This window comes from Colossoma macropomum, unplaced genomic scaffold, assembly GCF_904425465.1.
Source record: "Colossoma macropomum unplaced genomic scaffold, Colossoma_macropomum, whole genome shotgun sequence".
Classification (NCBI taxonomy): Eukaryota; Metazoa; Chordata; class Actinopteri; order Characiformes; family Serrasalmidae; genus Colossoma; species Colossoma macropomum.
Window position 1 is genome coordinate 9497086 of NW_023494796.1, and position 27130 is coordinate 9524215.

General features: G+C 40.2%; 1 protein-coding gene across 1 annotated transcript in view; it reads right to left on the reverse strand.

The window, feature by feature from the left end:
• Window positions 1-27130, reverse strand: part of dnah6 (dynein, axonemal, heavy chain 6) — a 139079-nt gene that overhangs the window by 25091 nt on the left and 86858 nt on the right. The window contains exons 51-64 of the mRNA XM_036582911.1: window positions 26839-27006; window positions 26416-26651; window positions 24512-24773; window positions 23178-23301; window positions 22258-22454; window positions 19795-19998; window positions 16826-16951; window positions 15053-15217; window positions 11248-11315; window positions 10276-10456; window positions 6367-6546; window positions 4915-5148; window positions 1808-1943; window positions 1372-1544 (exon numbers count right to left, since the gene is read on the reverse strand). Coding sequence (XP_036438804.1) covers window positions 1372-1544; window positions 1808-1943; window positions 4915-5148; window positions 6367-6546; window positions 10276-10456; window positions 11248-11315; window positions 15053-15217; window positions 16826-16951; window positions 19795-19998; window positions 22258-22454; window positions 23178-23301; window positions 24512-24773; window positions 26416-26651; window positions 26839-27006 — 2454 coding nt within the window. The remainder of the gene's footprint in view (window positions 1-1371; window positions 1545-1807; window positions 1944-4914; window positions 5149-6366; window positions 6547-10275; window positions 10457-11247; window positions 11316-15052; window positions 15218-16825; window positions 16952-19794; window positions 19999-22257; window positions 22455-23177; window positions 23302-24511; window positions 24774-26415; window positions 26652-26838; window positions 27007-27130) is intronic.

The following is a 27130-nucleotide window of genomic DNA, read 5'->3' on the forward strand; positions in this document are numbered from 1 at the left end:
AAATCAGGCTTGGAGCTTTTGCACAGCTGTGAACTCATAAAAACTCCCACATGAACTGTACACACACGTACACTCACACCTAATAATGCACTGCGGTATCTGCATTCTGCATGGATACACTCACACACAACTCCACACACGAAAATAGCTGCAGCTTAATAATAAAAGACATTAGACTCGGCACCTTGAATGCATTGCTGCACTGACTGAGTGTACATGCAGAAAGCTAAGCAGCCATAATGTTCTAGAAGAGAGAAGTGGAAGAGCTCCTCTGCCCCTGCTCTTTACAAAGCCCCAGAGATATCCACCATATGGGTATCCACTGGGTCACTAGAACAGAGTATGACCGCACTGGCCAGTGTTCTGGTCATTTCAGGTCACTGTAAAATCTGAATAAAAGGCTGAAAAAGGCCTTTTTGAGGGCTTTAAGCAGGGCCCCTTCTTGCTAGCTGATGTTCTGAGTATCTAAACCTGGATTAATCACAGGCTGAGTATCTAAACCTGGATTAATCACAGCGCAGAGTACCTAAACTTGGATTAATCACAGCGCAGAGTACCTAAACTTGGATTAATCAAAGTCCTGAGTATCTAAACCTAGATTAATCACAGCACTGAGTATCTAAACCTGGATTAATTGCAGTACAAAGTATCTAAACCTGGATTAATAACAGTCTGAGTATCTAAACCTGGATTAATCACAGCAGTGAATATCTAAACTTGGACTAATCACAGGCTGAGTATCTAAACCTGGATTAATCACAGGCTGAGTATCTAAACGTGGATTAATCAAAGTCTGAGTATCTAAACCTGGATTAATCACATCACGGAGTATCCAGACCTGGATTAATCACATCACGGAGTATCTAAACCTCGATTATTTACATCACTAAGTATCTAAACCTGAATTAATCACAGGCTGAGTATCTAAACCTGGATTATTCAAAGTCCTAAGCATTTTAACCTAGATTATTAATCACAGTCTGAGTATCTAAACCCCGTTTAATCACAATCTGAGTACCTAAACCTGGATTAATCACAGTCTGAGTATCTAAACCTCGTTTAATCATAGTCTGAGTATCTAACCCTGGTTTGATCACAGTCCTGAGTATCTAAACCTGGATTCATCAAAGCCCTAAGTATCTTAACCTAGATTAATCATAGTCTTAGTCTCTAAACCTGGATTAATCATAGTCTGAGTATCTAAAATGGGCCTAACAAAGTATGCAGAGAAACAGATGAACTTCAGTCTGTAATTGTCGGACTAGAAAGTGCTCCTATATTTTAAGTGGAGCTGATAAAGTGGACAATGAGTGTAGATCCTTGTGTAAGTGTACTTAATGAAGTGGCCTTCAGGAGTGTAGCTTCCTCTACCTTCTCCTCACTGAAGCTCTTGATGAGGATGAGTTTCTGGAAGGCTCCGAGGCGCTCATTCCAGTGACCTCTGACATCTGGCTGCTGGTCGGCAGGCATGTCCTGTGAGTATGGGGGGAGGTCTTTCATGTAGCCCTCCCACTCTTCTGGGTTCACAGTCACCTCCAGACGCCCTGAAGCATTTATAGTGTCACTCAAAAATGGCAGCTGCACTTTACATTCTATGAATATTTCATGACAAACTGAGCAACAGAAATTCTAAAAAGCATGTTTTGAGTTACATTAACAGATATAATGTTATAAATGTTTTTTCTGTCCCTTATAAAGCTGCTGTGTTGGAGCTAACAGGGCTACAACAGCGATGAAACACTACATAGAGCTGACTGTTTACATAAAATAAAGGCCAGATTACTGTATGGGAAAAAGGGTAGCTTACCTAGTTGAACAGCAATAGGTGTGGATACAATGTCTTTCTTAATGCCTCTGAAGCAAGGCAGTCTGTTCTCTAGATCACAACACGTCTCCCACACAAAATCAGACAGCCACGGAACATTCGGCTTCTCTGACAACTCCTACAGAAAGAGAGACAGGGAGTGAGAGAGAGAGAGAGAGAGAGAGAGAGAGAGAGATAAAATGATTGAGTAGAAGTTGGCAATATGAGAATATCTCAGTTATCACGTTTAAGACATGAGACACAACACAGACTGGTGCATCACAGACTCGAGACTCCATTTGGATTTGCACCTTAGACACTTGAGACTCGAGAATCGACTTGGATTCACACCTTAGACACTCGAGACTCAAGATTCGATTCAGATTCACACCACCAGAGACTTGAGACTCAGACTCGGGCTTCAGAGACACAAAACTTGACTCTGACTCATGCCTTAGACACTCGAGACTCAATCAAACTTCTTTAGAGACTTAAGATTCAGACTTGGGCCTCAAAGACTCGAGAACTGACTCAGATTAATGCCTCAGAAAATCGAGACTCAACTCCGACGCACGCATCAGACAATTGAGACTTGACTCTAATTCGCACCTCAGAGACTCGGACTTGGACCACAAAGACTAGAGACCCAACTCGGATTCGCACATCAGAGACTCGAAACTCAGACTTGGGCCACAGAGACTGGAGACTCGACTTGGATTCGCACCTCAGAGACTAGAGACTTGACTACGATTAACACCTCAGAGAATCAAGGCTCTACTCGGACTCACGCATCAGAAAATGACTTGGACTTGTGCCTCAGAGAGACTAGAGACTCAACCTGGACTCTTGCCTAGGCTTTACTTGGACTCAAGCTTCAGAGACTCAAGACTCAAGCTGTGTCCCTCAGGCTGCATCACAGCAGCGTGACTAGGCTGTCCCATTTCAAAGGCTCCTTCATATGCGGCTGAGAAAAGTGTCCTCCTTTTCCATGGCAACGAAGGTTCCAATGGGTGGATCCTTCACCAGCCAACATATCCTGAGGTTCTTTGCGTGCCGGCAAGGATTCAAGAATATGGTACCATCAGCAGAGGAGCGAACGGCAGCTGAGGAGTTCACTTTTAAATGTAAGTTTTGGGTTTAAACGGTGTCATGTTGCTCAAAACATTCCTGAACAATGTGTGCAGTGCGGCAGGGTACATTATACTGCAGAAAGAGGCCACTGCCATCGTGGAAAGGATGAAATAGCACTATTTCTCATTTTCATTACTATTAAAATTGTTTGTAAAGTCTTTGATTTTGATATCACTGTGATGTTTAAGTGATGCTTTTTCTGTGCAAATGTTTCCTCTTGCACCAAAATATTGGCTGAAAATGGCCAAAAATGGCACTTTTAGTTGCCGGTCAAAAATTTTTAGTGGCCAAAATAGTGCATCTCCCCTATTTTGGTTCATTAAGTCTGTTCCAAATGTTTACACGTCAGAAAAAAATCTAAATATCATGATATGTATTGTGATTCTGTAAGTATTGTGATGTTAAATGTTTCCATACTGTTCACTCTTAGGGCTGATGTTGCGTTCACATGTTGGCAGTAGACGACTGCAAACCCAGCATTCCATTGTTTTCAATAGAGCCACAACTGACAATTCAGCCACTGCCAGCAGCAATGCTCCACAGCGGTAAGTGGAACATTCCCTCAGCTTTAAAAGCGATGGATCGATCGCTCAAACGGTCGAAATGAGACGCTGTTTAAATGAAATTAAAATGCAGACAGCTCTGACTGGAGAATGTGACTATGATTAACGGCGGCCGCTCAGAAAATTTTGATGTGTGTAATTGCCGCTTGAGACGAGTGAAATATGAAGCGGGCCAAAGCAAATGATTAGTTAAAGAGCGCTGATGGGGGAATCTCCTCGGTGGCGGAGGAAATGACAGATGGCTGAATTGGTGTCATTTTTTCGCTGAGAGAAAGCGAGAGCAGGGGTGGGCGATGACTGTATCACACTGCGCTTTAGGAAGTGAACCAGTGACAACACACAGTCACACACATACGCTCATGAAAACACAGAGCGCAGGCCCTGCAGGGACGCAGCCAAAATAGCAATCTGCTCCATGCTTTAATTTTGCAATTAACACAATTACGTCTCATTCATGACTTGGGTGGGAGTGTTTATGCGTGCATGTTTAGCTGGGGGCTTTGGGCCACTGAGGTCGAGGAAAAGGCAAGAATGAAAAAAACATGCACTCATACAACACTGACATAACACTGATGCAGAACATTTCACACTTATTGTTATTCAATACATTTCTAGTGAATTCATGGATCATTTTACTGAACTGGTTCAAAGTCAAAGATAAAAACACTGAATTTTAACTGACTTCAGACTAAAGTTATTTTGCTTTGAGTGACTCTGTACCTTAATTATGTTTATTAACACTAATGATTGAACATTCCATTCTGTCACTGCCAAAACAATCAGAACAAATCATTACCAAATGTTTCAGTAGTGACTGTTCAGGTAGTAGCAATTTTAGCTCATTTTGAGCAGAACTCAAAAATGCTAGCCAGAACATGACTAGCAAACACAGCTTTTAACAGATGTACACACATAAAATCATAATTTTCTTTAATAAAAGACAAAAAATTTGCTTTATTGCATAAAATCTGTGTTTCGGTAGTGAATATTTTTAATGTTCCTTTCTAATTTTCAGGCTTTGGGACACATTTACTTTAAAGCAGAGGGATCTAACTGCTCACCAAGTGGTCATGAGGGACAGGGATGCAGTCTCACTTCCTGCTTTAAAATTCAGGGGTGTGGCTAAAATAAGGCTCCACCTATGAACTACAACTCTTTATGTTTCGGTAGTGACATAAAAACATGGGACTTGATTGAGAACTCAGCACTGTGAGTTTGTATTTAAGTGGTTTATTTGAGGAGCTGTACTAATTTTTTTACCATATTAGCCAGTAAAATGAACTATTTGAGTCTGTTTAATTTTTGCCTATATTAAATCATGTTGGTCAATATTTTTGTTATTATTGATATTTTAGCTCAGTATTAGTATCGGTAATAAAATGTTCATACTGGTCAGGCCCTAACACATACGCTCACCTTGTCCATGCCTCCAGCTCCTCTGAGGAAGTAGAGCCACTCGTGCTGGGTGATTTCTCCTCTCTGCATCATAATCTCCACACACAGCATGAAGCTGTAGATGGTCTTATGCTGCTCAAAGAGGCCGCGGGACACATTAGTGTAGGAACTAAGGAGCGTCTGATCCAGCAGAACCTGCAGCCTCAAGCTTAGATCACTCATCTGCTCCGCTGTCTCGATAGTGCTGTTAAACAACTACACCACAAAAGAAAATAAAAAAGTACAGAAATACAAACAAATACAAACAAATAAAAGTTTCTATTAGTTATTAGCTACATTAGCCTTGTAGCTCCAGTGCACCACACCATGTCTTGGCTGACTGACTAGAAACGAGTTGTAAAAAAGTGAGGACAGTATGTAAAATGCTAATATTAACAGAAAGTGGTGTTTTGTTTTGTGTTTTGATATTTAAAGTTCAACTTCACTGTTTTTGTAAATATACACTCAGTCTGATATTGATGCCTGCAACATGTTCCAAAAAAATGGGATGGGGCAATTTAAGACTTAGAACATTGTAAAATAAAAAAAATTAAACAAGTGATGCAATCATAGCTCAAAATGAGCTTCCAGGAAAGATATAGCCCTCTATGAGTGAGGACAGGTTGAAGCTCTCCCCTTTGCCAAAAATGAATCAGCATAAATCAGCATAAGGTTCAAAATCCAGGGTTTATCATGATACAGTGAGGAGGGTATTAGTGGGTAACATGTATATATGTGAAAGCAGCATTATTACTGAACACATATTGGAGCAACATATGCTGCCTTCTTGATGACATCTTTTTCAGCGACAGCCATGCTTATTTCAATGTAATGGCAAGTCACATTTTGCACGTTTCAACAGCGTGGCTGCATAATTAGAGAATGCGGGTGCTAAATTGACCTGTCTGCATTCAGATCTGTCTCCCATTGAAAACTACAATACTGCAACAAAGGCCCCATTGGGCTGCACAGATGAAGACTTGTTTAATAGAAGAATGGCAAAAAATCTACTTTCAAAACTGGATCAGACGGCGGCTCCAGTCTGTAAACTGAATATTACGTGTTATTAAAATAAAGGTGATGTAGCACAGTGATAACATGCTCCTGTCCCAACTTTATTAGAACATGTTGCAGGCATCATCTTTGGAATGAGCATATATTTACAAAAAAACAATAAAGTTCATAAAGTAAAACATAAACTATTGTATTTTTACATCATTTTCTATTTAATACTGGTCAAACAGATTTTACTGCCTTCTATTTTTATTAGCATTCCACATACTATCCCAGCTTTTTAGAACTGTAGCTGTATTTTGAGGGAAAGACTGTGTGAATCAGATTTTTTGACAAACTATTGCTTTAGTAACTGCAGGACCTAATATTTATCTGATGGGCTGAATCATCTGCATCAGATTAGCATTAGCAGTGTCTTACCTGTTTGAAATACTTGAGGGAGAACTGGTACATGGGGTCTATCTCGGACAGGCTGGCGATAACAAAGTACATGACGGAGCCACGTGTGGCCACGGGCCGGTACTTCTCTCTGGCTGTGTTTATCATCAGCTCCGTGGCCTCCGCCTCCTCCAGACGAGACTTAATAGCCTCCGACGTCACCTGCCAGACATACACGCGTGTCAGCATGTGGCTATTTCAGTAATGTGTGCGCTACGCTTGCTTCTGTCATGTTTTAAGCTCATTAAACTGCTAGATTGTCAATAACAATGATGGATGAATTTGCTAGCAGGGAAAATGAATAGATATTCTGCAGGCATGAAATGCTGCTCGATAAACAAGGCCAGCAAATGCAGTACTCTGATATTTGGATTAGAGCTGAATAGAGGTGAGTGATAATCAAATGTTTCATGAATATATTTAACACAATATTATTAATAGTTTCACTTCAGCTGCACTGGGTACTCACTTACATTTCATTGGCGAATTTAATTGGGGCAATACCACACATTCCAAATTTCTACTTAATTGAATGGTTAAGATATAAGATACATAGAACTCTATTGATCCAGAGGGAAATTACATCAGTATAGCAGGAGGAACATAAAAAAATGCATTAAACAACATCTAGTATCCACCAAAAAGGGCATAAAGGGGTGTAAAAGATCTCAGCTATATATAAATGTACAGGGTTATAGTGAGGGGCAAATTGAAAGTCCATTCCAGTCTGTCATCCAAGTGCACCCCCAGATATTTGTATGTCCTCACCACCTCGACATCCACACTGTCAATAATGACTGGGGACATGGGGGGGTTGAACCTCTTGCTAACCATCATCTCCTTTCTTTTATTGACATTGAGCTGCAGCTGGTTCCAGGGCTGGACATGGAACTCAATTTAGCCCTGGACATTTGTCTAGACCAGCCCATTACAAACACAATGACCTCCCCTTCACCATGACCCTCAAAAGCAGTGAAAATGCTCCACCCCCCAACCAAGCCTGCTCTTATGCTGTCTGCTCTCCATTTATTTTACATAGGACTACATACAGAAATGACCATGTATTTGTCTCTCACTCTTTTAGTGGCCGACAATGTCCATCACTGGCTGGTTCCTTCTATACCACTCAACAAAGTCCTTCACCAGGGTCCTGTATTCACCCTCCTGTCTGGTCTACAGACCAGAAAGTACCCTGATGGGAAAACTGCACTGGGATGTTCATGGATGTTCTGACCAGTGGTCAAAGGTGAGCTAAAGCCAACTTTTCAACTTTTTCGAGTCTTCATTACTTGTGATGTCAGGGCCACTAGTCCAAAGTCATTTCAGACTTTAGGTTGCACTTTCTTGGGGACATGGACCACACAAGATGTCTTCCACATAACTGGGACCTTCTCCAGGCTACTGCTCAGATTGAAGACACACTCTATCCTTCATGCCATCTGGTCCTGCAGACTTATTCCTTCTGAGTTTCCTCAGGTCCTTCTTCACCTGGTCAGCTGTGAATGTTGGCCTGATGGTGTGACGGGGAGTCAGTGATGGAAAGGGTGAAGGAGGTGGTGAGTCAGTGGTCACTGTGGGGAGATGTAATAGCACTTCACCAGTGTTTATAATAGAAGAGGGGGAGGGAGACACTGAAGGTTGTGTCGCTGATGGTCAGAGGTGTTAGATTGTGGAGGAGCAGAGTCATTCAGAGTGGACTGGTGTGAAATGTTCCGTTCTAGAGAATCTGTCTGATTCAGAATTGTACACAGGGGTGGTGATAGGAACGAAGAGTTTAATGCCTTTAAAAGCTCTCTTACAGAAAGGTATTACATGAAATAGTTACTAATACTACACTGCTTGAGGTGTTGTTTTACAATAGTTTTAAGACTTCGGTCTAAAATGTCTATTTTAGGCCATTCATGGCGGAGAAGGTGTTGTGAAGCAAAATAGTCTCAAAAATCATTTACAATTACCAATATGTAAAACACACATAGGTTCACTGGTCTTTTGGATAATAAATGAAACATAATGTGACACTGAAACCAACTACACTCTTGACGAAATAAACTATTTGAATATTTTTTTACCGTCTAGAATATGTAAAGTGATTTGATGTTTAAAAAAAAAGAACGTGGCATGATATTTGAGTTTTATGTTATGTTTACATCAGTAAAGAGTAAAGGGTGGGCACATTAAATACTGCTATAATCAGTAATATTAATTGCTAACTTAATATTATACTTAATTGTTCAGGTAATTTTCTTTTAAATATATGTTTTCTGCTTTTTTCATGATGTTGACAAATGAGTAACTTTTACTGAATGACTCTGGCTCAGCAGATGAGTACTGCAACGGCCAAGACAGGATAAATCAGTGTTATATCACAACAGCAAATAGCTTACTTCCAGGTAGCACTGCAGGCTTATTACTCAACAACTACATGGACTACAGTGAAACTGGTGGAGTTACTCATAGGTTAGAGAAGTGTGTAGTAAAACTTTGGACCCGCCGGTTCGTCCTGGCCATTTAAGGGGTTAATAAAAGAGCATTTGCTTTACAAAGGTGTTTTCCCATGGCTCATTCAAAAACAAGAACAGAGCCGCACCAATTATAATTATTATAATAAGAATTTTTAAGATGGTAACGTGATATCACTCTAAAGCATTTAGTTTGGCTCATTAGCCACCTTGCTTGCTAGTTAACTTACCTTATTGGCTGATGTGAAACGATACACTGCACTGTTCTGCTCACCACTCTCACAAATGTCTAACACATCAGGTGTAGGATCAAACAAAGCTTAAATTTTTCTCTGCTGTGCATTCTGTGGCCACTAGCATAAATGCTAATAGCTATTCTGATTTGGTTTATTGTGATTAACAAACAACATATTGGGCAGCCCTAATTGGTATATAAATATTTCCAAATCTAAAAATTGTTTTGTCTAAAAAAGTTTTGGGGCAATCAGTGAAGCTATATGGACAAACAGATTTATTGGACCCAAGAGACTTCATTAATCACTGAAGCCATCCATCCATCCGTCCATCCATCTATCTATCTGTCCAACTCTCCACCCATTGTGCTCTCCTGTTTATCCCTGCATCACTCTGTCAGGGCTGTGGGAGGGTGACACAAAGTGAAATGCAATCTCAATCGCTGCTTTCATACACACACACACAAACACACACTGCTGTAGGGCCCTGCATGTGTGTGTGTCTCTAACATCTGTTTACATTGTTTTAAGAGGCACTGCAGGCAAGAACTGGACCCATCAGCTAGCTTGGAGGACCCACTAGGGCTGTCAAAATAAAATTTGTCATCTGAATATTCGTTGAATCCAATATAAAAATGCACACTCAAATACAGAAAATGTCCACCTGAATGTTTAAGGCATCTGCTGCGGCTTCTAGTGTGATCAGGTTACGAACAATGACCACCAAATTTTATGAAGATGTCACTGCTGACCATAAACAAACATAAAACATAAAAATATTTATTTTGCCTTTGATTAGAATTATATGAGGTTTTATAGACTATAGACTATAGACAAACATCTGAGCCTAACTTAACTGAGAGCGTTTGGATAATACGCTCCTCACTGTCCCCTCCTCTTCTACTTCCCCAAGTGGTCAATTGTATGACTTAGGTGTGGCACACCGCCAAGTGGTGAGTTGAAGCGGACGAGAGCGAGAGTTTAAAAAAGAATTAAAATGATGCTATAAGCTCCTATTACTTCTTAGCTACATTAGCCTTATAGTTCCAGTGCAAAAACTAAAGAAACAAACTTCAGACACCAAACATGTTCGCTGATTGGCAACATTAGAATAAGGGTTCAATTTTGTAAATTTAATTTTTGCTTTAAGGTAACCAAATATACTCTCATCCATTGACCTCTCAGTCCTTGTGTCTGACCTTTGATTCTTGCAGGGTCTGGACGAGCTCCTGGTTGTCCAGGATGTTGCCCTCTGAGGTGAAGAGCAGTTTGAGGATGCGCTCCTCGATGGCCTTCAGCTGGTTACGGTCAGCGTTGATGCGCACAATCAGCTGATTCCTCTGTTCTTCCAAATCCGGCCGCTCCAGACGCACCACATCACTGCAGAGACCCCAACAATGACCACTCAGACAACAACCACTGTAACACAAACAATGGTAACAACAGCACCAACAAGAACAACCAAAATAAAACTACAACTAATGATCAGTTATCATAATAACTCAACTTACTGGCCACTTTATTAGGAACACCTACCTTGTACTTCCACTCACCTGCCACTTTATTAATAACAACTACTTTGTACTTCCACTCACCTGCCACTTTATTAATAACAACTACTTTGTATGTCCACTCACTGGCCATTATACTGGATACCCTTACCTTATAGGTTCGCTATATAAGTGTTTAATAACAGACTTTTTTTTATCAGCCTCCCCTACCTTATTCATTATTCTCAGCACAGCAGTGACACTGAAATGCTGCTGGTACAAGTGTTTCAGACACAGCAGTGGTGCTGTGGTTGAGAGTGATCTACCACTCAAAAATATCCAGCCAAGTGTGGCCCTGTGGGCAGAAACTGACCACTAATGAAGGGCTAGAGGATGAACACAACAAAACTGTGAGCTACAGTCTCTAATGTCAAATGCACTTAACATTTACAAATGAATATTTTTAACACAAAGATGCTGATTCTGGTGCTTAAGCATGATTAGTTTTCACTCTTTCTAAGCTTTTGAAGGAGATTATATGGGGAGTAAGACACTCATCATAAAGTGCTCTACATCATTTCCTCGTAGATTCGCTTTTTTACATAAAACATAAAACACCAATCTCTTTGCAAAACTGCTGGTTCAAGGTATCATAACACAGTTAAGGGCTTTAAGGTTTACCTGAGAAGCTGGTCTTCTAGTCCAGACTTGGTCACAGTGAAGTTGATAATGGTCACTTTGATACACACCTGCAAAAACCAGCCAATAAAAACCTATAAAAGAGTCCTCTTTAGCTCAGAAAGGCTACACTGTCTTTATCTTAACTATTCTGTCACAGAAAATTTACAAGAATCTCAATTAAACATACATTAAGGCCATAAAGCCATGCATCTCTGGCCCCTCAAAAACTGCAGCCAGTAGTTTTATGCTAGCAATCACATTTTATTTTGGGAAATGATTCAGGCCAGTTAAATCTAGGACCAAAACACAACTTCAGTATCAATAAAAATAATTATAGTATCTACTGTCTGCCTAGATAACTCTACACAATGATGTTTGCTCTACTCAAAAGTAGTTACTGCACTAACAACAGTTTACCATACTTGGCACTGTTACTAAACCTATACAGTAGAGCATATTTCTAGTATTTTTATTAGTGATGTCAATGTTAAGATCGTAAATGATGAACAGCACAATTCACACCCTTAACGCATTTTCCTAGTTTGACCCTTCAAACTATCCAAAGTTCCACTGTGAAGTCCAGCTGCTCATGACCTGTTGCTACGGTTGCAGTCCTCTAATCCAAATATCAGCTTCCATTGTTGGCTATCTCAAAAAAAGATATTTCCAGCTACTGACATGCCATGAATTTGTTTATCACTGAAGTATGTTGAGTCTGAGGAAGGATTTAGGAGCAAAACACAGTGCTGATGCCTCGATATTAGGAATATCAGTAACATTAGCATGTTTTAGGCAGACTATACTGGACAGTGCCCCCAAGAGAACTATGTATAAATCAACCAGCAGCAAACTAACAAAAGCAACAGCAAAACCATCAGAACTACAGTTCTCTTTGAAAGAAGACACAATGTAGCGGTAGCCTATAACAGCGAAAGACTACAACCGATGAGAAGCTGACTGTATATATGATACACGGACTCACTGTCTGTATATATGATATATATGAAATACACCTTAATTCACTGTGTATATATACACTGACCATATATGATATATGATACAGACTCACTTACTGTATATACATGATCTATAGACTCATTCACTCTATATGTAATATATATGATATATGCACTCATTTACTTATTACTTATATATATGTATTGAATTGTAACATGCAGCCACTGGTTATCAGTGATGAACATTTGAAACTGTGGTTACTCTATGGAAATCGTGTGATGCTCATGTTCAATTTCATGTGAATCCTCTTTTATCATTAAAAGGAACTACCTTCTGATTAAGCTTATTTTGTCCACTCATATAGCGATAGCAAAATGCAAAAAATTTTAAATGAAAAAAAAAATGTAATTTCATTATTTCACTGCCATAATATACACATATTACATTTTTCAGCATTTTCCATTCTATTTTCTGCCTTTATGTGAGCACTCATGGAAAATGTACTTGGCTAATAAACTCATTCTGATTGTAATGTATCCCCTGCAGCGCGCAGTGATTGGACCTAAGTGCTCAGCATATGCCTGAAGACAAGCTACAGTTCCCTCCTCTCTCTTTCTGCATCCCTGAGAGGCATGCGTTGATTGGCCCTGAGTGCGGGAGCTGCTTCAGAGCGCCAGCGCTGCTCATTTCTTCTGCTTAAGAGAAAGTGACAGGCCTGGGCTTTCGAACGTTAGCAGTCAGAGTGCACAAACCCACTGAGACAGAAGAGCGCTATCCAGCAGCACTCTCTCTCTCTCTCTCTCTCTTTCTCTGCACTCATCACTGCTGGGAGCAAAATGTGGCAGGACCCCACAGTCCTCACCGCAACACGCCTGCCGTTGTCTTTTGGCAGGTGGGTCTGGTATCACATGCACCCCGCCACGAACAGCGGTTTGGCACAGCACCCAGGCTCGGGGTTCAACAACTGAGAGAACAACTGGGGGGAGGGGGGACAGCTTCTGCTCTCGCAGGCTTCATGATGCATTTATAGGGGTGTGTATATAATATATGTGTCTAATATATTAAAACAATTTAGGCAGCAGATATGCTAACTGCATCTCCAAGTCTGTGTGACCTTAACGAAGACCTTGATGGGGTTTAAGCAGCTTGAAAGAGGTTTTGAGGATGTATTTACAGAAAAGATTTGGGTGACTATTGACTTCTTGTGTTTTTCAGCAATGTTAGCCTTATAGCTTTCGCTCTAAAGAAGCAATTTTGTACACCAAACCTCTCTTGGCTGATTGATCTGGTGTAAGTGGAAAATTGTGCATATTCGATTTTTTTGCCAAACCTTTTTTTTTTAGGGATTTACAGACTAGCAGTCAAGGATAGAGTAGTTTTTGAACTGTGTATATTTCCATGCTTTCTAATTGGCTAAACAGCAGAGTGGTTAAGTCACTTTCTCTGCAAGGGGGAGAACAGGTTCTGCTCAGGAAAGATCTACACCACTGCTATTAACGCTACCTGTCCATCAAATAACATCACTCTGGTGCTGTTCAGATATAGTGTATTTGATCCATTCTGCCATTGCAGTCCTTATTGACACATATATTGTGGAAACTGATCACAATAACAATAAACATATGACTAATCATGCAGTCATATTTGCTATTATAGCAATACACTCTAGCTCAGGGTTTAATGTATGACTTTATGTTGGAATGTGACTACTCCACTATATGGAGGCACACAGATATGAGCCAGCGAGCAACACAGCATGAACAGAGGAAGCCTTTGGTGAAACTGTTCATGAAATTATTTTGTGCTACACAATATTAGCTGTCTGTTTTTGGCTAAAGCCCCAAAATCATTAAATCCACCCTAGGCTGGGTCACATGACTATGTCTGGTTGACCTTAAACCAGTGCCAAACTGCAAGGCACTATGCCTCAAAAGCCCTTTCATGGGGAGGAGGCAGACACAGCTATGCTAATGTCACACAATCAGTGATTTCATGAAAACAAACAGAAAATCTCAGAGGGACAGTAATTTGCATCGACTTAAAAGCTGCAATTCATGTGGACCTTAGGGGCAGCTGTTTGCTTCTAAAGGGGGCTCTGTAACATTGACACTGCATTATTTTCACACTTGATTACAGAGCGGAGTGAAAGCAACAGTTTCTTTTACAGTGAATACACTGTCTGTCAAAAATTTGGGCACACCTCATGCTAAATTCTAAGGATTTATTGGTGGGTCTACACTTTGTGGCAGTGTGCTTTACACCACTCAAGTTATCTTAGGCTTGAGTGCAGCTGCTTGGCGTTGGGCAGCTGCATCAGAAGCTTAATGAAACCCATTTCATGAAGCTCTTAATGCACAATCCTTAGGCTGATTTTGCTACCACAGGCAGTTTGGAACTCTGTAGTGAGTGACGCAACAGAGGTCAGGCAATTTTTATGTGATATGCGCTTCAGCACTCTGCAGCACTGCTCTGTGCTTTGGGGCTGAGCTGTTGTTGCTCATAGATGCTAATAGTACTTAGAGTTGACCAGGGCAGATCTAGCAGAGCAGAAATTTCAATAACTGATTTCACTAAGTGTCAGTGATTGTCTATGGAGATTGCATGGCTATGTGCTTGATTTTATACACCTATTAGCAATGAGTGTGAAGGGTGTCCACATACTTTGGGCCATATGGTGCAACTGTTTATGTTAAAACTTTTGCAAGTTTTTTTATTAATTAATGAAAAGCAACAGGATGAAAATCAAATTTCAAAATGAGACAAAGTGACCTTGACCGCCAGGGTATATCCAACAGTTTTAGTTCTTTTACTCTGCTATAAGGCAATACTCTCTCTCTCACACACGCACCTCAGGCAGGTAATGGGGGTTGGCCATCTTGGTGGTCATGTAGAAGCGGAAGTTTTTGTCGTAGTCAATGTCGGAATCGCCCAGGCGGATCAGCGTTCTGCCGCCCGATACGAACGTCTGCTTTAGGAGAACAGGCTCTAGAGCAGGGTCCAGAGTTTCTTTAAGCTGTACACAAACACAAAGAGACAAATGACATGCATAATAATCATAGATGGCTCGACACCCAATACATACATTTGTGTGCAAAAGTTTGGGCGTCCCAGTCAAATGAAATTTCAATAACTGATTTCACTAAGTGTCAATGACTGTCTATGGAGATTGCATGGCTATGTGCTTGATTTTATACACCTATTAGCAATGAGTGTGAAGGGTGTCCACATACTTTGGGCCATATAGTGCAACTGTTTATGTTAATATTTTGTTGAAGTTCTGAGTGAAAATAAATACACATCCTCTACAGAGAACACACTTCTGCATTTTAATACACAATTACTGTTTATTTACTGAATGTGGCCTGTGCTAAATTTATATTTTATATATATATATTTTTCATATGTTACACTCAGCAAATAAACAGAAATTGTGTACTAAAAATGCCACATTTAGTTTGTTCTCTGTAAAGGTGGTGTTAATTTAAAATCAACAAAACATGTAACTTGTCCAGGAGATTAAACTTTTGCATACAACTGTATATCATGACCGAAATCTTAAGTATCATCTGATACTTTTTTCTTTAAAAGATACCCTAAAAGTTTAAAATGAGCTATTTCAACTCTTTCACCAAAAAATTAATAGCAGAAATACTGCCTACAATGCAAATGTGTGAAAAATTAGGTTATTTAAAAATAAAGGCAATGCACTTGTACTCCAATACTTAGCTCACTACTCATTCTTATGCTAACCTTAAGATAGCATTGTTGTCACAAAACCTACTTAATGTGTTGTTTTATTGGTCGACAAACAATTTTCTGACATTTCAAGCTATATTTGCTATAGAAACAAATCTGATTCATTCATGCAGAATTGCTAATATTGATCCAATACTAATACAGGGTATCAGACTGGTGCTATCTCTAATAATATTGACAGTATTCATCCTGTGTGGTCATAAATGTCTGTCATTAATGCTGTGTTACATGTGTGTCCATCACTGCGCTGAAAAAGAACTAACTGGAATAATGAAAACACTTCAGCTATAAACAGCACTCATCCTTAAAACAACTTATTAAATGCTTCAATCAGAGAACAGCCAGAGCCAATCAATAGCCCCATTCCACAATCAGTCCACAACAAGGCTCTCAGTCCAAAGCAATCAAATCAAGCCAAAGCAGTGTTAGTCTGTGAAAGACCAAAATTCAGATCAGATGAGTCACAATACAATAAGACAAGCTAATCTTGGCCTCTAGCTTAGTTAGCAGGCTGACAGTGACCCCTTCCACAGTACAGGCTTGATTCCAGCTAACTCTTACTCAAAAACACACACGTAGAGGATAAAGACTCATATCTGAGAGCACAAAGTCAAATGACTATTGATAGCTGGAATCAAATGTGTTCTGTGATGCATGTAGCTGTTAGCGGTCACTGTGGTGTGTAGTTATTTATCAGTAATCTTTGGTCCTGATTTGGCAGTACAGCAGCCGGAAAAAGAAACTGTAACTGGTCTCACATGTTCAGATTTTGATATTTTTGTTCAAATCCAAACAGGAGTGATAATTCACTGTTAGTGAGTTTTGATGGTGAGAAAAGGTGATAACCAAGGAGGTCAACGTTCACCTCTTCCAGTAGGACAGGCATGCCCAGGCGTATTGCGTTCTCCAGGGTGCGGAGGAAGCCTGCGTCTGTCAGCTTGATGACCTTCAGACCGTTCTTTGTCTCTTTGGCTCGGATCCAGCGATTCGCCTGATTCCAGAAGCGAAAGGAGAACAGGAGATCATCATAATGCACTTCATGAAGATGGACTCTCACACAAATAGCATTCAGATATGCACACAGCTTCCCCGAGAAGGCTATAGAGCTTTCACTGTTTAACCTTGACGTATCCCTTTGGTTTGCATCAACATACGAATCAATATATTTTCATCTAAATGCATTAAAAGTTGTAGCAAAGTTTTAAACAAGTTTATACAAAGAATGGAAAATGAGTGCTTTTAATGTACCCTCCTAAAATGCTCAGGAGCTGTGAGCAGGTCCAGGCTTCTATTTCTCACTCCTATAGCTTAAAATCCAGGGAACACATCATCGTAAAATATTAAAAATGTTTGTATTATACAAAATTGTATTTTTTTATTAAACATCCAGCAAAAATTGATTGAAAAGCAAAACAAGACGAAAATAATGAAAATATTATGTAATATATGAAAATAATAAAACCTGGCTTATCAGACTTATCCTGTTATGCAGCCAGGCCAATAAGAAGGAAAGGTATTTACTTTACTGCTTCCATAAAAATGGACAACACTGAAGGTAGACAGTGAGAAGATAATCAAAATATAAAATGACACATCTAAAAAAAAAAGGGTCCATCATCGGTTGTCTGTTTGACCCCAGCCCCCCCAAAATTCTTTTAGGAATTGCCTTCCATAAATTGTTAGCTACATAAGCCTTGTAGCTCCAGTTTCTCCAATGGGGTAAACTATGTAAATTTGTTATTTTTAGCCAAACTACCACGTTTATAACCTTCTGTTGGGAAAAATATCCCAAAAGAACATCTTTCGAATTAATTCTGAGGACATTCTTCTTGAATAAGCTGAGTGTGTTTTACCAGAGCTGAGCGTAGCCCCACTGCGAGCAGACGTTTGCCAGAAGAGGAAAAGTGCGAAAAAGGTCAGCCTCAGCGGCAGCACAAACATGTTAGATGTGTACGGAGGAGATGAAGCTGCTTGACCAGGCTGAAGTGTCAGAACTGTCAAGTGAAATAGCGCGTGTGCGCGTGTCTTGTGAGCTGAAATGTGCCATGCGAGATGCGAAGGATGTGACAGTGGGTTCTTATATAAAGAGTCTGGGCCAGAGGAGACGCTGCTGAGATGAAGAGAGGAGCGTGTGTGCGAGATCAGAGGAGAATGTGCCAGAGAGGATGCCAGCGAGATGAGCTGAGTGGAGCTGAGATCAGGGCAGTATGTAAATATCAGTGGAAACGGCTGTTTGCGTGTGTGCGCGTGTGCTTCCGTCTCTCTCCCAGAAGAGCCGCGGAGAGCCTCCCAGGAGAGACGGAGAGATGGAGGGAGAGAAAAACCCGAAACGACAAGGAGCCGAAGGAGGAAGGGAGCACAATCACAGGCAGCTGTAATGAAAAGTCAGAGGAAGACGGAGGGGGCCAAGCATCTGTATGTTAATGCAGGGAAGCTGGCTGATTGTGTTCTGGACTGCTTCCCTGTTGTTCTGCTGGTGTTGTAAAACAGCAGTGCCTCCTCTAAAACAGAAAAAGAAAGTGAGGCACTGCAGCTCCCAGTGTTGACCCGTCCTTGTGTTCCTGCTGGCTTTACTGACCCCTAATAATAATATCTATCAGAATACAGTTACCTTTTAAATTTTTAGAAGAATACTTTTAAAAGACTTACCCACTAAATGAAAAAATAAAAAAAATACTATCTTTAGAAACACAATCACTTCTTGTTTATTAACTATTTTATTATCAGCACATGGTATGTAATAGGTACTCTAAAAAAGAATCCAAAAAAATGGGTTCTGTCCATACTCTGACATTCCTGCTAGAGCCTGAGTAGACCGATAAATCAATGGGATGATCAGTTATTAATCTCAGTGTTACTGAGCTCTGCTAAAGCCTGAGTAGACTGATAAATCAATGGGATGATCAGACATTAATCTCAGTGTTACTGAGCTCTGCTAAAGCCTGAGTAGACTGATAAATCAATGGGATGATCAGACATTAATCTCAGTGTTACTGAGCTCTGCTAAAGCCTGATTAGACTGATAAATCAATGGGATGATCAGACATTAATCTCAGTGTTACTGAGCTCTGCTAAAGCCTGATTAGACTGATAAATCAATGGGATGATCAGACATTAATCTCAGTGTTACTGAGCTCTGCTAAAGCCTGAGTAGACTGATAAATCAATGGGATGATCAGACATTAATCTCAGTATTACTGAGCTCTGCTAAAGTCTGAGTAGACTGATAAATCAATGTGACGATCAGTTATTAATCTCAGTGTTACTGAGCTCTGCTAAAGCCTGAGTAGACTGATAAATCAATGTGACGATCAGTTATTAATCTCAGTATTACTGAGCTCTGCTAAAGCCTGAGTAGACTGATAAATCAATGTGATGATCAGTTATTAATCTCAGTGTTACTGAGCTCTGCTAAAGCCTGAGTAGACTGATAAATCAATGTGACGATCAGTTATTAATCTCAGTGTTACTGAGCTCTGCTAAAGCCTGAGCACCAAAATACCCCCCATGCACGTTCTTGCAGAGCACTGGTGTAGACGGAGTACACTGATTTCATCAACTTCTATTCACATTTTGCTCTTGCCTCTGAACAATCCCAACTACCTTCTGAATCTCATTCATAATTCAGCAAACTGTTGCTTGAAATTGGGGCTGAAAGTATTCTTCCACACTCACATTATTCCCACACCATTCACACTGAAAAAACTTGTGTGTGAGAGGAAAGAAAACAGAAGAAATAAGGAAGGAACAATAGTGCATCAGTTGCATAGCTTCAAAAACAGATTGTCACAAATGATGTAATAATATCATGCTCCGGGAGGGGTGAAAGGTCACCTGATCCTGAGGGTCGATCATGAGTGGCCAGCGGCGGCCGCGGGTCACAAGGATTCCGTTCTCGGTGGAGACAGTGTCCCGGGGCAGACCCTCTGCGTTCCACTGACGGATCTCATAGGGGTCCCCAAGGATTCCAATGAGACTGAAGTTATCGCTGATGGGGATGCCCAGCTCCTGACAGCGCGAAATCCACTTCTGTATCAGCTACAGACACACAAACAGCCCTGTTTATATATGATCTCAGGACACTGGGTTAAATATATATGTCCCATATATAACTACGTATAAGTAAAAATACAATTAAATATGTAATATTTGAAATTATAATACCATTGTAATAATGGTAACACTTTCTATGAATGTCACATTTGTAAGCATGTTATAATGTATTCATAAGGCATTATAAACGTGGTTATAAATATTTATAAAAAAGAATTACACTGAATTACACTTTATAGCCATGTTTATTATACATTATGAATTGTTAATATAATGCATTATAAGTAGTGTTAATAACATGTTATACTGTCAGTGCCAAAGAAGTCAGTCCCAGCTTGGAGACTGCAAAGTAAAGACAAATACCAAGCTAACGGTGGTGTACATTACCTTTCTCACATTGGGTAAAACACTGATGGCAGCTCTAGTTTAAACTCTGACATTTGAAGCCTGTAATGTGCTTTATTGTGAATGTTTTAGTGTTTCAGTAAATCCTTCAGTAAATACTTCAACTTGAAGCCTCACTCTTAACACTGGAGGAGGCTTTAGTACAGTACACTTCACTTTACTTAGAGCGGACAAATATGACTTATGAGCTCTTATAATTTGTTATGATCAGTACTTATAATGTATTATGTTAACAATTCATAATGCATTATAAACATGGCTATAACATATAATGCATTTTTATAAATATTTATAGCTATGATTATAATGTCTTATGAATGCATTATAACATGTTATGAATGTGTTTATAGATACTTACAAAGGTGACATTCATAGAAAGTGTTACCGTAATAATATGTCCCATATGTAATATATTTTTTTAACTTTATAATAGAAAGAAAAAAAACATTCTTAACTTGTAATGGAGGTTAATGTAATAAGATTTAAAGAAGTAATTCTGGGCCATTTCTGTCAGTTTGTTAATTATGAAATTTTAACACAGTGCGAAGTGTAACTGGAGTTTTCCAATAATACAAAAAAGTTAAAAATTACAAAAATGGACATGAGGTTTGTTGCGACAGCAATGATATGTAATGTATTTATAGGTAATAATATGTCCCATATGTATACACTACACGCCCAAAGGTTTTTACACACCTGCTCATCCAACGTTTCATCTGAAATCAGAAGATTTTATAAGGAGTTTGCCACATTTGCTCTCTGTTCTTTTGGGAAGGCTTTACACTAGATGTTGAAACACTGCTGAGAGGTTTTGATTGCATTCAGCCACAAGAGCAATTAGTCAGGTCAGGTACCGATGTTGGACGATTAGTTCTGGATCACAAAGTCGACGTTTGGATTGTTGTTGTTGACTCAATCAAGCATTTTGGCTTGATATGCACGCAAGTGTTGTTTTTGTCCATTTGCTTGGTTTTGGCAAAACTACCTGTTCTAGTCAAGACATCAAAAATAGAGTGATATCCACTGCTGAGGAGGTGTTGGGCCGAAATATGTAGGCTGATAAAAATGTACTGTGAGAGTGACCTTGAATGCTGGAGAACAGCAGGAGCTTATCCAGGTGGGGACAGTGTGATTGGGTCATCTGTTCTCTTTTTACAAGTGGCATTACTCACAGAGTGGGAAAGAAAAGAGAGAAAGATTCTTTTCCACGTAGAAAGCTTAAAGGCCTCACTGCACAGAAAGCTAAATTGTCCTTGCTTTGTTTTTACAATAAAATGTTTGAAAAAAGTTTGGTGAGCTATGAAAAACATTGTTGAGGTTTCAGTCCATACACGGAAACTAAGCTGCAAAAAAGCACAAGCTGGTTGTGATGTCACAGCCATGAACACATGTCCTAATAACCACCCAAATTATGTTAAATATAGTGTGCCTCTTTTAACTTGAGTGGATGAATCAAGTCCTGTTTATCTGATGGGGACAGTGTTGGTGGTCTACCAGTTCTTGCAGGTGGTTGTTAGGAGTCCCATTTCTCAAGGTTTTAATTTCCAGTTTTGGAAACTGCCTTTTGTCACTTTCTTTCTTTAAACTTTGTCCTTTATCTTGCCATCTTATATCTAATATCTCCTGAAAAATGCAGAACTTGTACTTCATCGCTGTTTTGACTGGAAATTAAATAAATGAAGGATGGTCTCTGATGTTTGCAGTACTATACGTATATCATTCCTGAAGTCTGAAGGGACAAAAATAATAAAAAACTATGTAGAATATGGGACTTTTTAAGGTTTCTTCACTAGAACAAACACACTCAACATGACACCCACACAAAAGTTTAAACACTACCAGCTGTCTGTAGTGGGAGGTGAAGGCTCCGTAGTAAGCCACGCAGGCAGCAGCGATGAAGACGTTTCCGATGACGTTGTTGATTTCCTGCTCAAACAGGGTGATGCTCTCCTGCCAGCGCACCTGCTCGTCCCCCAGAGCTGCGGTCAGCTTCCCCGAACGGCCCAGCCGAGCTTCCGTCAGAGCCATAGTCTTAGCTACACACATACATATAAACACACACATGCTGAGTGATGCAGAACTGACTCTGAACCGTTATTGCAGGAGCACTGCTGTCTGTTTTTACATGTACTATACAGTCCAGTATAAACACTGTAATCTTTCCTCCTCTCCCTTCAGCCTTCTTTTTTTTCCCTTTACTGTTTTCTCTCTTTCTTTTTCTCTCTCTATCCCCTCGCTCACTCATTCCCTTTTTTTTTCAATCACTCCCTATTTTTATGCTGATCCTTTCCTTTCGTCCTCTCTTGCCTTTTCTTTTTTCTTCTTTTTGCCATTTTTCTTTCCTCCCTCTCTCTCATGCTTTTTCTCTTTCCCTCTTTCCTTTTTCTATTTTTCTCTCTCTCGCTCCATTTTCTCTTTTATATTTTCTCCCTATTTCCTCTTTCTGTCTGTCTCTATCTCCAGTCTCTCTCTTTTTTCTCTCTCTTCTTTGCTCCCTGTCTTTCTCCCGCACTCACTTTTCCCTTTTCCCTCTTCCAATTACTCTCACTCTATCCTTATCCTTTTCTTTCTTCCTCTTTCATTTGTCTTCCCTTTCTCCATCTTCTCTCTCTCTCTCTCTGTTTTCTCTTTTTCTCTCTCTCTTTATTTCTCCTCCTTTTTTTCTCCCCTTCCTATTATTCCACCCCACCTCTCTCTCTCTCTCTCTCTCTCTCTCTCTCTCTCTCTCTCTCTCTCATTCTGTATTCTCTCTGTCGTACCCAGTTCCTCTTTCTCGGCCAGGCTGGAGTCAAACTGTTCCTGCAGAACTTTGATCTGATTCTCCACCTCCTGCAGCTTTGCCTGCTTTTCCCGCAGAGTCGCCATGGTAGCATCCAGCTCCGCCTTATAAACAACAACAAGAACAACCACAAAAATACATCAGCACAAACACAATGAGACACAGCAAGCACTGTAGTCTAGAACACAACACTGTTCCTGCAGAGAGAGTAATCTAGATAAAAGCACAGTCTGAGGACAGAGAGCAATTCAGGACAACTCTCATAACATCTCACATCCTCATCCAAATCAGAGCTGCGCTACTTCCACTCTTCTCTCTACTCCTAATATCTTATAATGAATCCCCATCCAACTATCTGTGCCATGGAATTTTACTGCTCCCAATACATCCCACAGACTTTCAACTGCTCTATTTCTATCATTCATCTATCTATTCCATATAATTCAAACGGTCTATTTCCATCATCCATCTATCTCATATGTTTTGAAACTGGTCTGTTTTATTATCATTTATTTATCCATTCATCCATCCACCCTAATAGAATATGAATAGAGGTTTTATTTACTACTGCAACCATCCTTATTTCTTATCATCCAAAAAGTCTTCTATTTCTATGATTCCTTCATCCATCCATCCCTATACTTATCCATCTATCCACTCACCTATTCATCGATCCATCCATGAACCTATGGATTCATACACTCATTGATCCACCCATCCGTTCATCAATCTACCATTCCATCCATCCATCACCCATACCTCCATCCATCTACCTGTCTACCCATCTATTATCCATTCATCTACCTATCCATCCACCCACTTATCCATCCATCCACACATCCATTAACCTATCTATCCACCCATTATCCATACCTACATCCATCTAACCATCTATTAACCTGTCCACAAATCCATCATACCACCACCCATCAATCCATCTACACTTTCATCCATCCAACCACCCAGTAATTTATCTTCCATTCACCCATCGTCCATACTACATTATCTATCCATCCACCGATCCATCTATCCATCGACTCCTTCATCCACCCAGCCATCCATTTACCTAATTATCCACCCATTGTCCTTATCTCCGTCCATCCCTCTATCCAATGCTTCATCCATCCAGCCATTCATAAACTTATCCGTCCACCCATTATCCATGTCTCCATTCATCTATCCATCTATCCACCCATCATCCATCCATCCATCCATCTAATCATCATCCCTCCATTCATCTATGCATTTTTGAATCCATCCATCCACCAAACAAACTCCTCCATTCCACCAGCAATAGCTTGTGCAATAACTCACCTGAGCTGCAGCCAGTTTCTCTCGTTTGGGTCCCACTTCTTTGAGAACTCTGGAGTAGAGGTCCATGGCCCTCACCCACATGCACATGGACTTGCAGGCCTTGGACACCTTCTCCACTTTCTCAGGAACGAAGTCTGGGTTCTGGATGTAGCGTTGCAGCTTCTGCAGGATCTGAGGCCTGATGTTATCCTTGTCATACTCCGTCAGCTTCCTCAGGAAGTTGGAGTCGCCTAGCACCTGCTTGGCACTGGCCCAGTCAGTCCTGTGGATAGAGAATCATGGGAAATGTAGTCTTAACTCCTTTCGTGATTTTCAAACCTCAGCCACAAACAACTATTATGTGTGTTTGCTAGGGAATTCCTAAGGAACCGGAACATTTGCTGTTTATTATCAAATTTAAAAAGGCAAGCAAAGTTTTGTTGTACTCTTACAGGATTGTGAAATATTCTACAAACATATGATGATGAAAAAATAATCAAGCCAATAACAGAGAATGAGAATATAAATAAAGCATTAATGTGATTACATTTTTATCAGCATCCAATACAAAGAAGACCAGCAGATCTGAACGCTGTATAGTCTGTGCAGAGAGTTGTTCACTGGCTTTTGAGTCAAACTAAGAGTGAACTATGACTCTGTTTCAGAAAAAAGGACGGACGGCTTTGGGCAACTGTAATTGAGCTTCAGCATGACTTTCATTTCCAGAAATATTAAACAACTTGGGGGAGTAATATCAAATGATATTAGACACGTTGAGACAGTGTACACAGAGATAACAAGAGAGAGAGCAAGAGAGAGAGAGAGAGAGGGGAAAAAGCAGGGGTGGATTAATCAACGTTTTTTTTCAGGCCAATTCAATTTCTGATTTACTTTGATCATAATACTGATCAGATCAGAGGGGTCAGACATGCTAACTAGCCAGATGTAAAGGTGTTGGAAAATAGGGAAATAATTTCTATAAATGCTATGGCTATAAGAAACAATAAACACATTCATAACATGTTATAATGCACCCATAAGAAATTATAAACATATCTGAATATATTTATAAAAATATGGTACACTTCATGATCATGTTTGTTATGCATTATTGTTCACTGTTAACATAATGAATTATAAACACAATAACAGTGCCCAAGAAACTCAGTCCCAGCTAATACAGAGCATTATGATTTTTAACTTCCAACTGGGTATTTTATATGTGTCCAGAGGAGCCATTAGGAATTTTGGCCCCTGAGGCCCTTGCCTAACCCTATTATCCTTAACAGAACCTGTCACAACAAAATGTGCCAAAATTGCATTACCTTACCTAAATTTCAACTCCTACTCAACATGCAACAAGCTGTGAATTGCTACAAGCTGTTTTAACAAATCCCTGATGCTTGTGTAACTGTAAGCCATGTAGCGAGGTTGTAGGCTTATATCTCTGACGCTTATGTAACTGTAAGCTATGTAGTGAGGTTGCTGGGTCATATCCCTGAAGCTTGTGGGACAGTAAGCCGTGTAGTGCAGTTGTAGGGTCATATACCTGACGCTTATGTAACTGTAAGCCATGTAGTGAGGTTGTTGGGTCATATCCCTAAAGCTTTTCTAACTGTAAGCCATGTAGTGAGGTTGTAGGGTCATATCCCTGAAGCTTGTGTAACTGTAAGCCATTTAGCGAGGTTGTAGGGTCATATCCCTGAAGCTTTTGTGACATGTAAGCCAGTCTATGTAACCGCAACTACAAGTTGGCAAGGTTGTAGGGTCATAGTTTCAAAGCTTATGTAACTACTAGCTGTATGGAGCTTGTGAGGTTACATATGATCGGGTCACGAGTTACAGGAAGCTCTTCTAAGATCCTCTTAAGAGCCAGACATGATCTTGTATTTAAATATGCACACACAAACAGCGCAGGCACTCACTTGCTGTTCAGCAGGATGCACACAGCCTCCATGACTGTCATGACGAGGTCAGGCGGCTTGGTAAAAACACGGATTTCAGAGATGTCGGCCTTGTCTAGTGCATCCAGTGCCTTATTAGCACTTTCCAAAGCTGGGAGGGCCTCGTCCAAGTCCCGCTGGGCATCATCTGCAATGGCCTGTGTCTCCTCTGCTTTCACCTTAGCCAGAGCCTCATCCTCCTTCACCACCCTGCGCACCTGGGAGGGATCAAAGGTCAATGGCTAAAAGCAGGTGTAATGAGAAGATTTTCACTCAAAGTGTTATAACTGTGTAGAGTATATTGCAAAGAAAGTATTATGGTTTAATTACATGGAAGAGTGCAACGTCAGTAAATTGAAAATGCACTAAGTAAGCCAGGCATTGTGTGCATGCACACACACTCACATGGTCAGCTTTTTCTTTGTCGACAGCAAGTTTCTTCATAAGAGCGTTGACATCAATGGATTTCTGTTTGAGCACAGGCTCCAGAGCAGAAAGGTCGATCTTCATCTTATCCACCAGCTCATTGGTCTCCAACAACTTAGTCAGTCCATTTTTCACTCGATCACGAGCCTGACAACACACACACACACACACACACACACACACACACACACACATTATATTTAACATGTATCATAGTTTTGTATACCACTGTGTAACTAAAAGTAAGTCTAAATGTGTTATGAGGTTGTGG